Source organism: Calidris pugnax, unplaced genomic scaffold (assembly GCF_001431845.1).
Source record: "Calidris pugnax isolate Ruff unplaced genomic scaffold, ASM143184v1 scaffold211, whole genome shotgun sequence".
Lineage (NCBI taxonomy): Eukaryota > Metazoa > Chordata > Aves > Charadriiformes > Scolopacidae > Calidris > Calidris pugnax.
This window is the reverse complement of record NW_015091083.1, coordinates 9,533,640-9,546,651: the sequence shown is the minus strand read 5'-3', so window position 1 is coordinate 9,546,651 and position 13,012 is coordinate 9,533,640. Positions and strand designations below refer to the sequence as shown.

Here is a 13,012-nt window from a genome sequence, read left to right as displayed (position 1 = left end):
GACCTTATAGCAGCCTTTCAATATCTGAAGGGAGCTACAGGAGAGCCAGAGAGGGACTCTTTGTCAGGGAGTGTAGTGACAGGACAAGGGGCAATGGTTTTAAACTGAAAGAGGGGAGATTTAGATTAGATTTCAGGAAGAAATTCTTTCCTGTGAGGGTGGTGAGACACTGGAACAGGTTGCCCAGAGAAGCTGTGGCTGCCCCATCCCTGGAGGGGTTCAAGGCCAAGCTGGATGGGGCTTTGAGCAACCTGGTCTGGTGGGAGGTGTCCCTGCCCATGGCAGGGGGGTTGGAACTAGATGATCTTTAAGGTCTCTTCCAACCCAAACCATTCTATAATTCTATTATTCATTCAGGTCCTCAACTGTCTCATTTTTCCAGCTCCTACTTTCTCCAGGAGCTAAGCTGCACACTGACATCCTTGCACAATTACTCAAGCATCCTCACAGAAAATATTTTCCAGAAAATGGCTATAAAAGCTTTTCCCCAACGTTTTTTTTCTAAACAAAGGGTTAAGAAATAACCGATCCCCACCCAATATACACTGCAGGAGACTCCAGCAAAGGTAGCAGCAAATTCTTCCACCTATTGACTCAAGCAGTCTCCCAGTTCCAACACTTCCTTTTCTTTCCCCTTTCACAGTGATATGAATATGAAAATACAGTCCCAGAAAATAAGCGAACCTTAGAATAAATGAAACAGCTGCTTCAAAAGCCAAGCACAGAGGTGATACACTCAAGGCTGTTTCCCCATAAAAGCTCCATGAAGCCAGCTTTGTGCATTAGCCTGCTAGCTCAACCTTGACATGCTACCAAGGTGCTCAGAATAATAACCTCCCCCAGGGAAAAAAAAAAACAAAAAACAAACAACAAACAAACCTAAATATATATATATAAGTACAAATGCCCACTTCAGGGTCACTTGATTAAAATGAATTTTAAAATATATCCAGCTTTCAAAGCACTTCTCTAAACAGTCCTTTCTGTTCTCTCCTCTACCTATTATTACTGTATAGCAGCCAGAGCTTGGAAAAGAGGAAAACTGGTTTGCTCCTGACCTAAACAGTGAGTTGCTCCCCCTAACACAAAGATAGCTTCACGCCCACAAAACCCTTGTGTGTCAAAATCAGCTTCTTGAGACCCCCTCTCTGAAGCAGGAAGATACTAAAATAGCTTCTCATAATGGATCAGATCTGAAACGTAACAGGCCTCGAGGGTCATCTTCATCTTTACAGTGGAAGTAAGCTTTCAAGAAAAATGGGAGGGGGAAGAGAAAAGCAGCTCAAGGGAGTTCCTCTTTTAGTGTTTTGTGTATAAAAGCTGATTTGCAGAGCAGAAAAACACTGATTTCAAATTTAGTTTCTCTGCTCACTAAATCTATCCGTTAAGTGACGCCTGCCAGAACCTGGAGGGTAATAACGTGTCACACTCATCCACGATGACTGAGCCAGACTCTGACTTCACTCGGAAATGAAGCAGAAATGCTCGTGAAAGTACCAACAAGGACAAAGATTACTCAAACGTATCCCTTTGCAAGAGCAAAAACCAAGTGCAGGCAGATCCTGGGCACACACACGCTTCCAAGTACATAAAAGAAAGGTTTGGTGTTACGCTATTTATTCTTCTTACAATTCCTCCCCCCCTGTGTTTCAGGACCAATCTCAAGTGACAGGTTTTTATTCTCAGCTCTGAAGTTCATCCCCGTACTCTTCTGGGATGGAAGTCTTCTACTGCAGAAAAAGCAGCGTACCATAGAGGCAGGGTGCTTCCTGCCTTAAGGATCAACTTAACTGCAATAACTCTAATTGCAACTTAACTGCAATAACACTAATTGCAACTGCAATAACACTAATTTCAGGTCCGCTCGGGATCACACCCTCTGCAGGGTTGGGGGAGGCTTATTCAACACTATGTCCAGCTATCCGGTGGTCAGTTCCAACTGCAGTGGTAGCAGCTGCTGGTAATGCTTGCACAAAGCGAAGAAAGCACAAAATAAGGAATTCAGAAGAAAATTAATGAAAAAAATGGAAGAATAAGACAGTTCTGAAAGAATAAGAACAGGACTTGGAGGAGGGGGAAGGAAGAGAAAGCCAAAAGGACTGGTGAGGGTGGGGAGAGAAAGAACACAAAAAAGGAAAGACAATATAAATATGGCAATTCCAGAAAAGTCATCTCGGGCTCAGGGTACCTCTGGCCTGACCACTTCTAGACTCCTTAAGGAGACCTAAGGTGGCACATCCTTCTTGTGATGGGGGTGACCCTTCCTGCTAGAACTGGGGATTTTCAGTGACTCATTTTTTTGCTCCCTTTTCATATATTTCTTCTTCAACATCACAGAAAGGTGTAGAGCAAGAAAAAGAATTACAAGTGGAAGATTATAATTATCAAGGACATGAGGATTTTTACATAGACATTCATGCAGACATTAAATATTGGATAAAGGCTCCATTTTAATGAGGATGTTGATAGAAAAAAAGAGGATAGATTTATATTTGAGTTCAATTTCTGCAAATAAAAGAAACACAAACATCATAATACTTGCACATCGTTAACATTTTCTTCAGTGCCTGAAGACAGCCTAAATGATGCCAGCCATTGAAGTATCTCATTAATTAACTGACTCTAATCTGGTGGGTTTTGTACACTGGGGGTTAACTCTCAGCTGCTGAACTTTCCAAACTCATGTTTCTGCAGGAACCAAGAGGTCAGCAAAATTGCTGAAGGAAACTCTATTAAAATCAAAACTGTTAGCGAAAAGAATATGGCAAACACATCCTGAATATGCCATTTAAAGATAAAGAATTTTAAAAAGTAAATAAACAAGCAGATAATTTGGAAAAGTCCCAGAAATGGGTGGCATAAGGTCAGAGGCCCACTCAACCAGCACAACAGTGGGTGCAATTTCAACCTTCACTGGCGAGGATGGGACAGTAATTCACAGCAATCAAGGAACTTTATTTTTGTTTCTTTTTAAAGTTTATTTGTCTGTCAGCCTACAGTGGAAATCAGGGAAAAGAAAGTCTATAAAGCTTGCAAGCTAGAATTCATTTGCTCCAGATATGTGAGGGCAAACCCAGTGGATGGATGCTACGGCATAATAACAAAAGTCATACCGCACTTTTATGCGCGCGTAAAGAATTTTAAGGTAGACAAACTGGCAAAAGGTAGATTTCTGAATAAAATGGAGGAGGGAAGTCCCTTGTATGCAGGATAATGACCACGTGGAGGACTACGGGGCTAAAGGCCATACAGTTTAGAAACACCTGATGAGACCACTAGAGAACCACAGAACCATATAGTACACTCAAATATCAGTAATTTGTGGAAGTCTGAGCCAAAACTCTAGACCGTGACATCTTGAACCCTTATGAAAGTCAAATAAAGATATATAGATGCAAACTTAACAATTCTGACCTAAACAATTCTAACCTGACCGGGGAGTCACAGCAACCAAAACAACAGGCTGGCTGCAGGAACAGTCAAGATCATGCTAAACATGAAGTGTATGTCAGTGTCAGAAAGCAGGTTGGGAAAAAGTAAGAGACAGACCAAAAAGCCGTGAAACCCAAATTTCAAAGCAACCCTCTGACATGAACGTGAGACTGATGGCCAGAGGCAAGCTAGCAGTTTTGTCTAATACAGACCATATATTTTGGATATGACGAATTGAATAGAGCGGCGGTAAAGTCATGCATCAAGGAACACAAAACTCCTCCAAGACCAGTGAGGCATGCATCGTGTCCCAGAAGAAATCACATCCAAGGCTGAATTTGTAGAGAAGAGAGCCAGTGATAACAGAGAGAATGACACAATCCTATATAATTTTAGACAGAAACATCCAGGAGACTGAGACAGTTTCACATTGATTATTACTCCATAATTAAAAGAGATGGAAAGGCTATCAACTCTGGGACCAAACGAAGGAGACGGACAGTCTCACACTTAAAGAACCAGATAGTTTTAGGAGCAGAATCCAAATCATCACAAACCTCTAGTACATATTTTTGACGATGAATACAAAAAGACCTAAATATATAACAGAAAGTTGGTCATTCATCTTTCAGTAGAGCGAAGAGTGTCAAATTCTCCATGTGGTGTAATTTGGGGCTGACACGTAGACAGAGAAGACTCCACTAATTCACTAAGTAATGACTAGACTCCATGGCATTTTGCATGCTGAGGAAATTAAGGCCCTGACCCAGCCAAGTATGTTAGCACAGGCATAACTGTAACATATGGTACCTCCTTTGAAATCAGTGGATGTGCAGTGTTGATGTGTTTATAGTGATGCTTTGTTAACATTTGATGCTTATATAGTTGTCAAGTTTCAAATTAGAGAGAATGAGAAGGAACAAATAGAAAGAATGAATTTAAAAGCATGTCAAATTTTAGAATACACGCGCTCAAGCCTTTTTAACAAAAATAAATTCTGACTTGATCTGTCTATATTTTGGGAAAGTCCTGGCACTATACTGGAACCCGTTCTAAAAATGCTGGTCATATTCTGTGTTACAGCAGCATCATAATCCCTAAATGAACAAACAATTTGGTCTTTAGCAATAAATGTCATTATATCAAATTTGAATGGACACTAAATATTCCCTGGAAACACACATCCTTGACAGACATCGTGCAGCCAGGAAGTTAATTTTGTCCAATGTTCACAAAATGGTGTGTAACAGCGGGTTAATTAAATAACTATGTTTAGACACCCACCATTCTGAATTAAGATTTCTCAGCAAGAAATTATAAAGAATTCACATTCAGTTGAATAAAGACCACTTTCCAATGAAATCACTTATTTTTCAAATACAGTGTAAATCAAATTACAAAAGTCCTAGTTCAGAGCCAATATTTTTCATGGATTTAATTGTAACTGACAGATATATAACCCTTGCTAAATTGGTTTACTGTGGGTAGTTCTTACAAGCCTTTCATATACTGCCACTACCAATGGATGGCAAATTTATATGCAAAATTGCCATGCTAGCATAGACCATCTAGCTCCCCTAGGAGGACCTACAAAAAAAAAAAAAAAATCACTTCTGTATTGTAGTCTATTAAAGAAGAATTGATTCTTTACTCCCAGGAGACAAAGAAAACTATTTCATTTTTAAAGGTGAAAACAAAGTGGAAGAAATTTTGTATTGTTATCTAATTTTTCCACTTTTTTGTTTAAGCAGTTCAAGGGATTTCGGCAGGGATGTATGCACCTTGGATGATATGGGACTACATACATAGATAGAAGAGCACTTAGTATGATACATGATTTATATCAGAACTAACATTCTAGTCATTAGGAAACAAGCAGCAATAAAGATGACAAAATTAAGTACCTATTTGTTATCCGTCATCAAACCGTCGTAAGAACCAGTGAATGGGACACACAGCACACTTAAGAAAACCCTGCATGATCAGTAAATCATATTAGCAGTACCTTAGCTATGGCTTGGTAAAGCATAAATGAAAGTAAATGTCTAAAACACATAAATGGAGACCAATATGAATATACCTGTCCAAGAAACACGTCTGACAATTCAGGTTCTCTTTAAACACTCCACTTCAATTGTCTCACATAGGAGGATTCTGTCATTCTAACATAAAAAATTGACAGGATCCTTGGGAGAGACAAGCACTTAAAGTTGCTGTTGTAAGTGATGCAGTATTATAAAGAATGAGCTGAATAGAACCCCAGAAAAAACATTTTGCATGAAAAAGGCTTCCTACCATGCTAAAGAAAAATAGCAAATTAGAATGCTACACAGCAGCCACTGTAAAAAGGATGTCTTTTTTAATACCACAATATGATAAATTATCTTAAGTAGCACATTAATGTCAGAAATTGAGCATAATCTAACTTCTTTCCAGTGACAATATTAAATGGCTTTCAGACGTCTTTCCTACTATTCTGACATTAAATTTAATAACACCCAGAGAGACCACAAAAATGATTCAGCTACAAGAATCATACTGTACTGGATCATTGCCTTTTAAGTAGGTTTCAGCTAAATGATTTGGACTCTGATGTTTTTGGCACATTCAAGAAAAAGGTATGAAATTTGCTACCTAACATTTATCAGTAGTGAGCATAATTCCTTTCAGTATCCAGTTCGCATTGATAGCAGAATTCTCCTTTGTGCATGATAGTTTGATTATTGTTGATTATATGAAAAACCAGTCCCAGATAGACCTACTGCTCTAAATTTTTTATTTTTTAAAAAAAAAACACACTTTTTCCTGCTTGGTATTCCTGAACACGGGCAAACCCTCCAAGCACCTGTAAGAGTGTATAAAATTTTGCACTCTTAGTAAAGAAAACCAAGCAAAAGGCTTAATTAAAGATTTCTATCACACAACATGTCCACACACTCCTGCTAAAATTATTGTAAGGGGAAAAATTGGTATTTGTGAAATGTAAAAGAAATTAATAAGACATTTATTTCCCACCTTTCAAGGGAGTACTTGAAATAATGAGAAATTATAAATAGAAATTGCAGAAGACACGTATAGCTCTCTGCTGTAGTAAGTCTCTAACAACAAATGTATTCAACCATAAAAAGTCATATAGCAATTTCACCACAGCAGAACTGTATGATATGCATGGAGACGGTGATGTGAGACTAAGAACAAGTTTCAGTCTCGGGCTCAAACAATCAATAACTGACTTCAAGTGCAAGAACTGGCCAACACAGTCTTTTCGCATTCCTGCCTCCTGCAACAGTTCTGACAATGCACAGTTATTGCCTTTGCTACAGTCATACAGCCAAAAACAAGAATTCAAGCCTCTTCGCTTCCCCAAATGTCAATCGGGCTCACAAGTTCAAGACAAGGTCCCACAAACAGGAACAGGACCCATCAGCTGGACTAATTCCAGTTCTAGTCACCACAGAAACACCACAATAGTCTTGATGCTGCCTATGCTCAATTCAATCAGTTCCTTAGATTCAAATGTCCCTTACCCCAATTCAGAATAATTCTTACTCATATGTTTAACTTTGAAACCAATGAAAAGGACTTAATGCAGGGGGAAACCCTCCACCGAATCAGTTCTTTAGCTACAGGGAGTTTCTTTGGCAGAAAAAGGCAATAATCATGGTAGGTCAGCTTTGGAAGCACACATCAAATAAGGAAGTTAAAATTCCAGGTAAGGGGGTTGATTTGTTTGGTGAGGTCTTTTTTCCAAAGGTTTAGGCTTACTGGGGTCCAACTCTGTACCAGCAGCAAAACACATATAGCTGCTGCCTCTTCTACACTGGAGTCTTAGGATCAAGGTCTCCCCTTACTCTGCCACAGCCATAGCTCCCCTAAGATAAGGTATTTTAGAGATATATCCACAGGGGAGGAGGTGAAATCTTTACACTCCTTCAGTTGTTACCATCCTCTATTAAACTTCTTTAAAGATATTACCTCAAGAAAGAAGGCCAGTAAAGAACAAAACATCAATGAGCCCCTGTTATTTAAGCATTATGAGCCAGAAGAGGAATTTATATCATGTACTGTTAGATAACTAAAGTTGCTTAATCTTCTTGCCTCCTGAACAGTCAATAAAGCATTTCTTGAGAAGCTCAGACTCACGATAACAAACCTAATGCTGTAGCTTCCATGATGGCTGGTAAAATGGGTTTCGGTCATGCCTGATTTCCTGACAGCTTATCATTTGTGTATGCATAGTTAGAGCTCCTCTTCTTATGCGCATTACCCTGTGTTAATCAATACTACAGTTCATCTGCCTCTTTATCCACCCAGTAACTTCAGTGCCATGAGATCTTTTTGCAAGTCTTCACAGTCAGCTTTAGCTTTGGCTACTCTGAATATGCAGCTTCACCACCTCATCCAAACCACTTAGGAAGGCACGGAACAGCACAGACCTCCATATGACACCACTGCCAACTTTGCTCCAGTGTGAAATTCGCCCTCTTGTTTCCCACCAGTTATTAAACCACTAGAGAATACATGACAGCTTAGGGTTTTTTTTAAGAAACCTAGGTCAGGGGACTTGTCAAAAGCTTTTTTTAAAAAGTCCAAATACACTATCAACCACACTAACCCTATTCAAATGCTCGCTGACTCTTCCACATAACATATGCTTTCCACCTGTAAAAGCTTCATCAACTGATCCCTACTATATTCCATTAATCCTGGCCTGTTAATTTCTATTTTTATTATTGTTTCAACCACTCTGCCTGGTTGCCTGGTCTGAAAGTCAGCCTTACAACAATATACTTCTAAATTCCTTCCTTTTTTCCCTTTTGACCCCAAACTGACATCACATTTTCCATATTCCGTTCCTGTGTCTCTTGTAACATATTAAACACCAGCTAAAAGACAACCCTGAGCATCAGTGGGGTGGGAAAATGTTAAGAATTACCGTCACAGGGGAAATACAGAAAGCCACTTATCTTGGTCATTGTAAATGTTTCAACATGTACTTTGCTCTAATCTTCCAGCAGATTTACAAAAGAAACAGGACTACCCAGAGTGTGTCACTACAGGTAATAAATAGTCACCGTAGTATTCAGGCCTTACTCACTTGAAATAAAGGGAATTTCCACACAGTTGACATACGATTCACCTCTTCAGCTTTTCATAAAGTGAGCCACATTGCTCTCACTGAAGTATCTTGGACACTTCATGGGTTTTCAGTTTGTTACTCTAATTTTCATTCTAACACAACCTATACTCTTCTCCTTAAATTTTATCTCTTCAGCCCCTTCACAGTAAGAAAAGACAGGTTTCTCTATGGAATCCTGTCCTGCTCTGAAAGAAGTCATTTGACAAGAAGGGAATTAAAACTTGTCGAGCTATCAGTGCTCAGAGAACTCAACCCCTTGAGGGGAATAAGGACTGGTCCTCGATGGGTCATTCTCAGCTTAGTAAAGTGAAGTTAGGTGGGAATTAGCAGCCCACCAGCACTGCTACATTCTTGTCTGTACAGCAGAAACCAGCAAGGAACCAGTCCTCCACATCATAACTAACCATGAAAGACAAAACAGCAGCAAGCCAGGAGATGAGGAAGAAAAAGGCTGCCCCACCAATTGCTTAACCCACCATAACCACACATTAATAATAGGTTGAGGGACACCACTGACATGGGAACAATCACACAAACCAAGGAGAGCATCAGCCACAGATGCTGCGGTAGGAAAAAGTGACTCCAGAATCCACCACTGATTCTGTCCCCTATGCATATCTTGTACTTATTATTGGACAGGCTGCAAGAAAAAGCCATGGAAAAAGACAACCAGGAGGAGTGTAAAGTAAAAGCTGTTACAAGAAGAGGGACTGAAGTTAACAGAGGACCACAGCACATCTGCCAGTGTTTGCTGATTCTTCTCTCGGTTGTTATAATATTCATCCTCATAATAAGGAGCCTTAAAGCTAGCAATTAGCACACCCCATCACCATTTGGATGCTCTAGATATTAACTCAAGAACTAAAAGGTTGACTTAATTATCGGAGAGCTCTTCTCTGCTCCAATACAGGAATCTTCCAAATCATGGTCTCCAAGTACACGGCAAAAGGACACAGCTGGAGCCCTGGGCCCAAAAAAACAGTATCTTCAATGATGTTTTCAGCTGAGAGCTAAACAACGGAGATCTTTGAGGGTGACCAGCAGCTTGTTGATCCATAAAGGCTGGAAATTCTTGGTGTGGTGTGCCAAGCAGGAGAGAAATATATACATGTTGGAAACTATATACACGTTGGAGAAGCTCACACAGCTGAGCAGCAATGCTGCTAAAGGTCCTGCCTTGGCATTTTGGTAGAGATCTTCCCTTCAAAAGCCTTCAGCTGTGCTGACTAATGAAGAAAGTAGGTAGACCACATGATCCAAAGCATATAATCTCCTGCCATCTGGTATAATGATCTTGATTAGATCTTTGTTGATCTGTTTGAAGCACCCAATAAACCAGAGCTTTCCACGAGGCACATAGTCATGCTGGTAAGCTCCACCGGCCATCCTCAAAGCATAGGGAAAAAGCTCAAGTCTCATAGCTCCACGTAAATGCAGGCACACAAGTGCAAGGAGGTGCAAAGACAATTTTATTGAGCTGCCAGCACAAGGAGACACAAACATGCTTTAAAGGTCTTCCTAAGGCAAAGAACCTCAGAAATGCCATGCTCCCTGTTATTCCTGGTGCCACAGACAAGTGCTAAACCTCAAGGAAAAGAGGCAGGCACAATAAATGGGCTCTGCTAAAACACACATATAGAAAGGCTGTCCCTTAGCAAACCCTCTTCCACCTGAGAATCTCTAAATCACTGTGCCAGCTTTGCTGTATTCCATCATTTAATACTACATCCTCTTTTCCAACACACTGGAAAACCAGGAGAAGAAACCACATTTTCCACCTGCTTAGAATAGCACCAATTACTCCTTTGTTTTCCATTTAGTACAAACTTACTGGCTTAAGAAATAGAGTGAACAACAGCATCAGCTATAGGCATTTAGGCTGACAATCTCGTTATGTTAATGCTGATTTGTATGGTTACTCAAGGTGCATATTTTAGCTCTCCTGTGCACACTACATACTTCAATTCTATCTTCAAAAGCTAATCTCTTGTAACCTATGTAAATAAGTATTCAGACTCTGCTGTGTGGGTGATTAAACAGTTATAAATATGAATAAAGCTCTAAATAATTTGGTTGTATTTTAATTAATTTTAAATAAAATTAGCACGAATTTTACAATTTGAAAGGTGCTGTGTTTCCGAAGTTGGAGAGGCATCTATTTCGCTCCTGCTACTGCATTTCCATACTCCTGATTTACAATGACATGTGAAGCAGAGGGTAACAAAGCCCACCACGACGTATCTCCTTAACCTCAAGCCAACAGGCAGCATCAGGGGCTGAGCCTTGCTGGCAACGCAGAGACCACTTCTGTCCACCCAAGGTGAAGTCTGCATGTGCGTTGGTTTTGGACCAGGGATGCCAAAGGAAAATTTGTCTCTTGCTTTAATAGAGGGAAAGACAAACCAGCCTTTGCCAATGTTGCTGCTAGTGATGTTAACTGGCTTCAAGGAAGCCAACACTCTAGCACTGAATGTGCTCTGAGGCTGCCAACTCTTTCCAAAGCCAACAGGTGATAACAGCTCTCAGGCACATTCCAGCAGTTGTGGCTATTTCTCTACCCCAAGACTTTTCCCTTGAGTCTATCCAACCCTGTACTAGGCTGAAGGCTTCCAGCCCTGTTAAAATTCATCCAGAAAACTACTACTTTAAAAAATTGAAATCCAAAGTTACCTTTCCAATGCCAGGGTTGTCCTTGATTTTGGACACGGCTCTCAGAAGGCATGGTGGTGCTGGGGGAGGACAGAGCTGCAGGATGCCACTAAAGTTAGTAGCATAAATAGAGAAGTCGTGTGTGTGTGGCAGGGGCGGATGGTATTTCTTTCTCTTCGAAGACAGGTTAAGCTTCTGTGCTGCTCTGTATAAAAGTAATAGCAAGAAAGGACAATGTTACTATGTGTTAATGGGAATGTGGACCAGACAAACAGATGCTCGTTGTCATCACTGCCTGCTTAACAAATCAAGTCATTGCGTTCTAATCTGATTTCACAAGGACAAACCATCAGGAAGGATGAATAGAAGGAAATATGGGTAGAAAAATTACTGGCAAAATATTCCGTTAATTTCTCCCCCAACAGAGTTTCAATTATAATCTAACTTTCCCCTCTTTCCCCCAACAGCTTGACAGCTGAATCCTAAAATGCTAAAATCTCACTGACGTAATAAAAAGCTGAAATAATCCCCTTGTCACTGGGAGGACCAGATGGACTTTGCTGGTGATAACATTATGAAAGTGCTTCTTTGTACTCTACAAGTTAGTCAAGGCAGAGGATAACACTCCAAGTCAGCTGAGCTCAAGATCCTCTCTTGTTGGCTGCACTGAAAATCCTTAGATAACAGAGAATTTCCTTCAAGACAGATTGGTTTTTCCTCCTCAATTCCATTCTTTCACATTAAAAGGAAAAGCTATTAAAAAGACATGCTTTAATGTGCTGAATGATAATGATCCTGCTTTTGAAATGCAGAATTTCAAAACATAAAAGATGAAGGAAAAATTAAAACATACAATTAAAATTGTAACATTCTTCCTTGTGAATAAAAATAGGAACATAATCAGTTTTCTGCTATTCCCCATCAGCAACACCAAACAGTATAGGAAGAAACAAAAACAGAAATTCGACTCTACATCAAAACCCACATGGGAAAAAAAAAATACCACCCTGCAGAATGAAGTAGAACAAATATGTGTGTTAGCAAGCACATGCTGGGCAACTGCGGATGGCAGCGAGGGTGAAATCTCAGCTCTGTCAAAGCCAAGAATAAGACACACATGATCTGACCCCAAGACTTTTGGTAGATAGACCACCCACAGATACATATCATAAAAGCATCCAACATGCTGTCTTTTAACATTACTATGAATGATAGTTAAGCCAGAAAAAATGCAAAGTGTTACACTGCCAGCACCTGTGGGCAACCTGAGACCACGCTTACTGATGCCAACAGGTCTTCTGGGGACAAAGTATTACTCTGGTCCATGCTTGCAACATTAAGGCACTTTGGCCAAATTAGTTTACAAATACGTGGCGACAAAAAGTCTCTGTATACAATGGCTACTTTATATATTCATCCTGTCTTTCAGCCCAGATTAAACTGGTAGTATAAGCAAAAGACATAAGGAAAAACTAAGGCAGTGCTTTGCTGGCATACCTAAGTCAGGGTAAATCTAGACCCTCTAACCTTGCCACGAATCTAGGCATCAGGCAGCCTCAGAGTCAGCTTAGCAAGCTGATCAGAGAAGGAGTCTCTTCCTTTGCTTGTATTTATGGTAGGCCAGAAGCAAAAACCAACACTGAGAGCAAAAAGGCTGCACAGTTTCTTCCAGCAGCACCATTTCCTTCAAATGAGTTACAGTACAAAGAACTGGTTGTACCTGAGGAGCAAAACTACTCACTTGGGTCAAGATCAGACAGCTAGTTGTATGAGTGGGAGGACTCTCAATAC

At 40.1% G+C, this 13,012-nt stretch overlaps 1 protein-coding gene across 2 annotated transcripts in view; it reads right to left on the bottom strand.

Annotated features, from left to right (window-relative positions):
• Positions 1-13,012, bottom strand: part of KIF26A (kinesin family member 26A) — a 71,008-nt gene that overhangs the window by 18,830 nt on the left and 39,166 nt on the right. For both annotated transcript variants that reach the window (XM_014957689.1, XM_014957690.1), the window contains exon 4: positions 11,243-11,426. In XM_014957689.1, the coding sequence (XP_014813175.1) occupies positions 11,243-11,426 (184 nt within the window). The remainder of the gene's footprint in view (positions 1-11,242; positions 11,427-13,012) is intronic.